Source organism: Heterodontus francisci, chromosome 8 (assembly GCF_036365525.1).
Source record: "Heterodontus francisci isolate sHetFra1 chromosome 8, sHetFra1.hap1, whole genome shotgun sequence".
Lineage (NCBI taxonomy): Eukaryota > Metazoa > Chordata > Chondrichthyes > Heterodontiformes > Heterodontidae > Heterodontus > Heterodontus francisci.
In genome coordinates this window covers 92,280,341-92,287,811 of record NC_090378.1, presented here as the reverse complement: position 1 = coordinate 92,287,811, position 7,471 = coordinate 92,280,341, and the positions used below count along the sequence as shown (strand labels likewise).

Sequence of the window (7,471 nt, the reverse complement as noted above, 5' to 3'; positions counted from 1 at the left end):
TGAATTGTGCCATTAAGTTTATTTTGCCTCTCTCTATCGCTTCTGCCAAATGCATCACCTCACACTTCTCTGCATTAAATTCCATCAGCTACCTGTCTGCCCAGTCTGTGTCCTGTTGCAGTCAATTGGTATCATCCTCACTGTTTGCCACACCTCCAGGTTTGGTAACATCGTCAAATTTTCAAAGTTTACTCTACTTTCCAATATCCAAGCCATGTATTTATATCAAAAAAGCAGTGGTTCTAGCACTGACCCCTGACGAACACCACTATCTACCAAATTCCAGTCTGAAAAACAACCATTTAACATGACTCACTCTATAGTTCTTGCACATCTCTGTGATTTTCCTGCAGATTTGCTCTATCTCTCTCACTATTTGGAGGCCTACAGAATACCCACGTAGTGTGATCATACTTTTCCTGCTTCTCAGCTCTAATTAAACGGATTCAGCCCTTGCCCTTTCAAGGACATTCTCTCTTTCCAACACTACAACACCATGAATATTTATCAGTAAATCAATAGTTTCAGGCATTTCTGCAATGTGAATTACTGGTTCATCAAAAACAATTTTAATTTTGTTCTATTCTGTCCATCACTTCTACCAGACTTAATGCCACAGATTTGCCAAGATATTGTCAATTGGCACACACTGTAACATTGTGTAACTTTAAAAAAAAGTTTAAAACTGCATTTGACCTTTATGGGTATGTTTTCAATTTGCTACCTGTTACGACCAGATGAGAAAGGTGTCTAGCAGTCTCTTTCAGCCTTCACCTGGCCTTACTGTAACAGGATTTAATTTTAAACACACCGTGTTTTGAGCTCCCCTTGGTGAATCCTTGTTCACCGCTTTCCAATTATAAGGCAAAGAAATGAGCACAAACAGGCTTTCTTAGGTTTCAAAAAGAAAAGTTGAAATTTATTAAACTTGAACTCTAATTCGGTTAATGCCTACAGATACATGCCATGCCTCACACTAGCATGCATACGCGATACGCACATGCAAATAGAGACAGAAAAGAGCAGAAGAAAAGATAAAGTGTAAAAGTTTGAGGCAATCTCTGAGGAGGGCTTTTTTTGTAACTGTGCTTCGAGCTCGCTGTAGTCCTTGCTTGTAGGTAGACCTTGCTTTCCGTTGGAACCCAGTATTCTTCTTAAACCTTGTTCACTGTAGGAGACTTTTCTCTCTTGGGGTTCATGTGTCTTCAATCGGTCTTGGAGTTCAGTGAGAAAGAGATGCGATCAGACATGAAAGGCTGTGGTGTCCAGGAGCAAACAGCTTTCTGCCAGTTCAAAACTGTGGCAAGTTCAAATTCCTGCAACAGCCAGTTAGTCATGTGACTAAACTGGGCTGACCACGTCTTCTTTGTATTCGGCCAACTTAGCAGTTAACCTGGAATGCCAGCTCCTCCACCCTCAACGTCTGGTAATCAAAAGTCCACGGTGGATTGAATGTGTCAGGGAATGGTCTTTTGTCCCTTTTAAGCACTGTCTGTATATATGCAAATGTCTTTCCATTCAAGGGTCTGGTGGGGGTTTTTTCAGAAAACAAGTTCTTTCTTTAATCCAGTAACAGCTTAAAAACCAATGTTCATGTAGCGAAATTAATATGCCTCATTCTTGGCAGGTGGGGGCCTGCATGACACTGCCAGAGAATCAAACTTGAGCTGCGGGTTGTCCACCCATTACAGAAACCTCCCAATTTTAAACTCCAATGGTTTCAACAGAAATGACAATCAGGCAATTTCTGTAATGGGCAGCCAACCCACAATGCCGGATTTACAACCGACAGCAAGGTAAAAATCTACCCCTTTCGCTCCTTCCATCCAACAATAAGATAAAAATGACACTTCAGGCATGCTGACTTAAAAAAAAACACATTTACTCCAACAGTTTAAAAATCTTCCAGCTCAAAGGCCACTTTTCCAACAAGGCTGAGAATACTGACATGGTCATATAAGGCACAAGCAAGTGAATTACTAATGCAATTTTTCGATGTCAAACTGAAATCTGCCACTACTGGACAAACATCTTGTATGTGGTCCTCACAGGGCTTTTTTTTTTTACATGTGGACAAGAATTACTTACACTGTAAAATGATGAATAAGGCCATACAACCTTAATTTACATCACAGAAGGAGGGCATTCACCCCATCTCTGTGCTAGAGTGCTCAATGCCCAATAAATACAATCCATAACTTTCTGGTTGGGTCAATGAGCGCTCTCACTATTTGCTTACCGGAATCAAATGTTTGTACCAGATACTAATTCATAGTGAACAATGTAATTCCTACCAGGCTTTCACCAATGTCACTCTCAACCAGTTGCTAGATACCTGACAATGGCCCAGAGATGACTTTCTTTTTTCGCCCTTTCCCACAATAACATAACCAAGTTCATCCACTTGCTTGTCTTTCTATAATGAGGCAATAAAGAAATCAAAACAAAAGGTGCACCACTGCTTTGATTTTTAATTTACATTATTAAAGACAATTATCTACCTTTCATGTTTCACTCACCCACATACTCTCCTCCATCCATAATGTAAATCTAGTGCTACTTTGTAAGTTCACATGACTTTTCAAAATGTGAGAAAAATAAATAAAATTTGCTTCATTTTGAGCATTTTTTAAAATTAATTTGTTCGTGGAATGACAGCATCACTGGCAAGGCCAGCATTCTTTGCCCATCCCTAATTGCCCTTTAGAAGGTGGGGAGCCACCTTCTTAAACCATTGCAGTCCATGTGGTTTAGGTACACCCACAAAGCAGTCAGAGAGTGAGTTCCAGGGTTTTGACACAGCTACAGTGAAGGAACGGTGATATAGTTCCAAGTCAGGAAGGTGAGTGACTTGGAGGGGAATTTGCAGGTGCTGGTGTTCCCATACACCTCCTGCCCTTGTTCTTCCAGATGGTAGAGGTCATGGGTTTGGAAAGTTCGGTCGAAGGAGCCTTGGCGAGTTGCTACTGTGCATTTTGTATATGGTACACACGGCTGCCACTGTGCGCTGGTGGTGGAGGAAGTAAATATTTAAAATGGTAGATGGGGTGCCAATCAAGTACGCAGCTTTGTCCTAGCTGGCGTCAAGCTTCTTCAGTGCTGTTGGAATTAGTGTTCCATCATACTCCTGACTTGTAACGTATAGATGGAAGACAGGCTTTGGGGTGTCAGAAAGTGAGTTACTTGCCGCAGAATTCTAAGCCTCTGACCTGCTTTAGTCGCCACAGTACTTATATGGCTAGTCCAGTTAAGTTTTTGGTCGATGGTGATGGTGATGGTGGAGGATTCAGTGATGGTAATGCCATTGAACGTCAAGGGGAGATAGTTAGATTCTGTCTTGTTGGAGATGTTTCTTATCTGGCACTTCTGCAGCTCAAGAGTTACTTGCCACTTACCAGCCGGAACCTGAATGATGTCCAGGTCTTGCTGCATGCAGGCATGGACTGCTTTAGTGTTGAGGAGTTGTGAACGGTATGAACACTGCATTCATCAGCAAACATACCTACCTCTGACCTTATGATAGAAGGAAGGTCATTGATGAAGCAGCTGAAGATAACCATCCAGGCCTAGGACACTGTCCTGCAGAACACCTGAGACACTGATCTCCAACAACAACAACCATCTTCCTTTGCACTAGGGTTTTGGTGAGACCACATCTGGAATATTGTGTGCAGTTTTGGTCTCCACATTTAAGAAAGGATATACTTGCATTGGAGGCAGTGCAGCAAAGGTTCACTAGATGGATCTCTGGGATGAGGGGATTGTCCAACGATGAGAGACTAAGTAAATTGGGCCTGAGATGAGGAGAAATTACTTCACTCAAATGGTTGTGAATCATTGGAATTCTCTACCCAAGAGGGTTGTGGATGCTCCATCGCTGAATACAGTTAAGGCTGGGATAGACAGATTTTTGGTCTCTCAGGTAATCAAGGGATATGACTAACGGGCAGGAAAGTGTAGTTGAATCCTAAGATCAGCCATGATGGTTTTGAATGGTGGAGCAGGCTCAATGGGCCATTGGGTCTACTCCTGCTCCTATTTCTTGTGTTTTTGTATGTGACTCCAACCAGTGGAGAGTGCCCCTTCCTCTACCCCCCACCCCCACCGATTCCCATTGACTTCAGTTTGGCTAGGGCTCCTTAATGCCACACTCGATCAAATGCTGCTTTGACATCAAGGGCAGTCACTCTCACCTCAGCTGTGGAATTCAGCTCTTTTGCCCCTGTTTGGACCAAGGCTGTAATGAGCTCCAGAACCGAGCAGCCCTGGTGGAATGCAAACTGTGCATCAATGGAGAAGGTTATTGCTGACTGTGCCATTTGACAGCACTATCAATGACATTACTTTGCTGGTGATTGAGGGTAGACTGATGGGACGGTAGTTGGCCTGATTGGTCTTATCCTGCTTTTTGTGGACAGGACATACTTGGGCAATTTTCCACATTGCCAGTGTTGTGGTGTACTGGAACAGCTTGTCCAGGGTGCGTCAGGTTCTGCAGCACAAGTCTTCAGTACTAAAGCTGAAATGTTGTCAGGGCTCACACCCTTTGTGTATCCAGTGTGATGAGCAGTTTCTTGACATCACATGGAGTGAATCAAATTGGCTGAATACTGGCATCTGTGATGCTGGGGACCTCAAGATGATGGACCATCCCCATGGCACTTCTGGTTGAAGGTGGTTGCAAGTGTTTCAACCTTATCTTTTGCACTGGTGTGCTGGGCATCCCCATCATTAAGGATAGGAATGTTTGTGGAGCCTCCTTCTCTGATTAGTTGTTTAAAGTTTTAATTGTCCAAGATTGGATGTGGCAGGACTGCAGAGCTTTGATCTGATCCACTGGTTGTGGGATTGCTTAGCTCTGTCTATAACTTGCTGCTTCCATTGTTTAGCATACATGTGATCGTGCCATTTTTAGGTATGCCTGGTGCTGCTCCTGGCATGCTCTCCTGCACTCCTCATTGAACCAGGATTGGTCCCGACTTGATGGCAATGTTAGAGTGAGGGATATGCCAGGCCATGAGGTTAAAGCCTGGCTTGGTTATAAAATTAAAACCCGACCCTGGCCCGACAACAGCCAACCTGAAGCCGACCCGGGCCCAAGTCCTTTAATTTTTTTTAAATGCCCGACCCGACTATAACAAACATACTTGATTAAATGTAGACTAAAACGGAAACAGTACGAAACAAAACAGTACCAGCCCAACCAGACCCGAGTGCGAATGCTGGACACAGAATACAGACCCAAACCCAACACATGTTTGGTCGGGTTCGGGTCAGGTAGCCTGGCTTTACAGGAGGTTACAAATTGTGATTGAATACAATTCTGCTGCTGCTGATGGCCCACAGCGCCGAATGGATGCCCAGTTTTGAGCTGCTAGATCTGTTCTGCATCTATCCCATTTAGCACACAGTGTCACACAGCACAATGAAGGGTGTCTTCAGTGTGAAGACAGGCTTTGTCTCCACAAGGGCTGTGTGGGGGTCACTCCCACCAATATTGTCATGGACAAATGCATCTGTGACAGGTAGATTGGTGAGGATGAGGTCGCGTAGGTTTTTCCCTATTGTTGGTTTGCTCAACACCTGCCACAAGCCCAGTCTAGCAGATTCTTGGCCTTCTGTTACACTGAATAAAAAGATAATTTGCGTACTTAGCAGTCACTGTACTGCGGAAAGTGATTCACTGTGTGAAGCACCAAGACTATTCACAGGATAAGAAACTCGTACACATTCAATTATGCTGGCTTCAAGATAAATCAACTGGCTACTTATTTTAAGAGCAATTTTGCCGATTAAACGTTTTAGTTAGTCAATTCATCTGGACAATTTACAGTTTGCGTTTTCATTCAAAATATACATCTACAAACGAGGCGCAACACTTATCAAACTTTGTCTTACTGTGGCCTTGAAATCGGCGCGTGAGATCAATCTTAAAGTTCTGTTGTATCGCAGAAGAATTGTCTGTTATCTCCGAAGGTTACTAGTGCTTTACTAGATGGAGAAAGCTTAAATATTAGGCCTAACTTGACATGTTCCAACGCCAGCAACAACAGTGACGAAGGCCTGGAAAAACTATGACAACCAAAAGAAACAAAATTCCCAGGAGAAAATATAAAATCAGGATGCTGCTGCTGCTAAGTCTAGATTTAAAGCTCAAGATGGTCACTTCTCCTTTAACAGGTGGCAATGGCAACCAGTATGAGTCGACCTGCAACCAACCCCAGGCTCAGGGGCTACAGCACGCAGGCCAAAGGCAGCTGCTGCAGCAGCAGCGCTCTCCCTCACCGTGGCTGCCCACCAACTCCATCCTCACCGCTTGCTGCAGCTAAACCACGCGGAGAGGAGCAGGAAAGTTTTGGCCATACCAAAGCCCTTAATCAGCTCAGTGAAAACTCCTGGATCACTTTCCATCAGACACCATTCCCCGGCGCTCCCCGCCATTTCTGCAGCGTGCACGTCCGATTCCACTGGCAATCCGTGAAGCCAAGCGCAGACTCTGGGAGTGCGGGAGGACCTCAGAACCTTCCCGGCAGGCCCTGCGGCTCGACCAGCGGCGCGCGCACGCCGTTTCTATAGCAACCGGCGGAAAGCTGGGCTGGGAGAAGGAGGCGACAACACGGATGCTGGAGAATTCATGAATGTAATCCTATTACTGTCAACCCTCCAGGATTGAATTATAGATTAATCTTCTGGACTTTGCTACGAGCCACCCAGGAAATTATGGGGACATTAAAAGTGTGTTTAATTTTCTTTGTGCACCATCATTAGTTAGTTATAAAAGTACTGGAGATGGGAAGAAAGGCTGTTAGACTGGATGTGATGGTTAACGGCAGGAATTTATATGATGAGGTCTCTCCAGGAACACATCCAACCACAGTTGACAACCCATATAATTTCGACCTGTCAATTTGTACAATCCATGCAACCTTTTGTGATGTGTCGCTTTGGTAGGCCAACACTCTACTCCATCCGTTTGTCAGCATTTGCATTGTTCTGCCTGCTCTCAGAGAATTTTTTGGAATTTTTGCTTATAATTACAAATCACAGTAATTATGGTACTGTAGTAGAAACACAGACTAGTGGTTATGGTATTTGTGCTATCAGCCCACATGTGAGTTCAAATCCTGCTACTGTAAAAGTGATATTCAAAATGACTGAAAGCTGCCAAATTTTCGTAAAAACTCCCAAATTTTCATAAAACTCCAACTGGTTCACTAATTTTCTTACATTTGTCTTACATTTGACTCTAGTCCCACATTATGTGTTTGACTCACATCCCAAGAGCAAATAAGAAAAAGGAATCAATAGAAACTTTTCAAAATTAGAATAAGAAAAGTTAATACGAGTCAGGAAAGCCAGTTCCATAATTGTCACCTTTACAAAACAAATGTATATTCAAAATAATTTCTTGCATTCTTTCTCTTGTTACTGTTGCTCTGTGTGTTCACCTAATCGCAGCGGAGCATGGACT

The 7,471-nt window shown here is 43.6% G+C and overlaps 1 protein-coding gene across 2 annotated transcripts in view; it reads right to left on the bottom strand.

Moving 5' to 3' along the window:
• The window catches only part of uchl5 (ubiquitin carboxyl-terminal hydrolase L5), a 79,119-nt gene extending 72,594 nt beyond the window's left edge, over window positions 1–6,525 (bottom strand). The window contains exon 1 of one of the 2 annotated variants that reach the window (XM_068037726.1): window positions 6,366–6,525. In XM_068037726.1, the coding sequence (XP_067893827.1) occupies window positions 6,366–6,441 (76 nt within the window). In that variant the 5' untranslated portion in view covers window positions 6,442–6,525. The remainder of the gene's footprint in view (window positions 1–6,365) is intronic. The other variant, XM_068037724.1, reaches the window with a different exon arrangement.
• Between the last annotated feature and the right edge of the window lie 946 nt (window positions 6,526–7,471).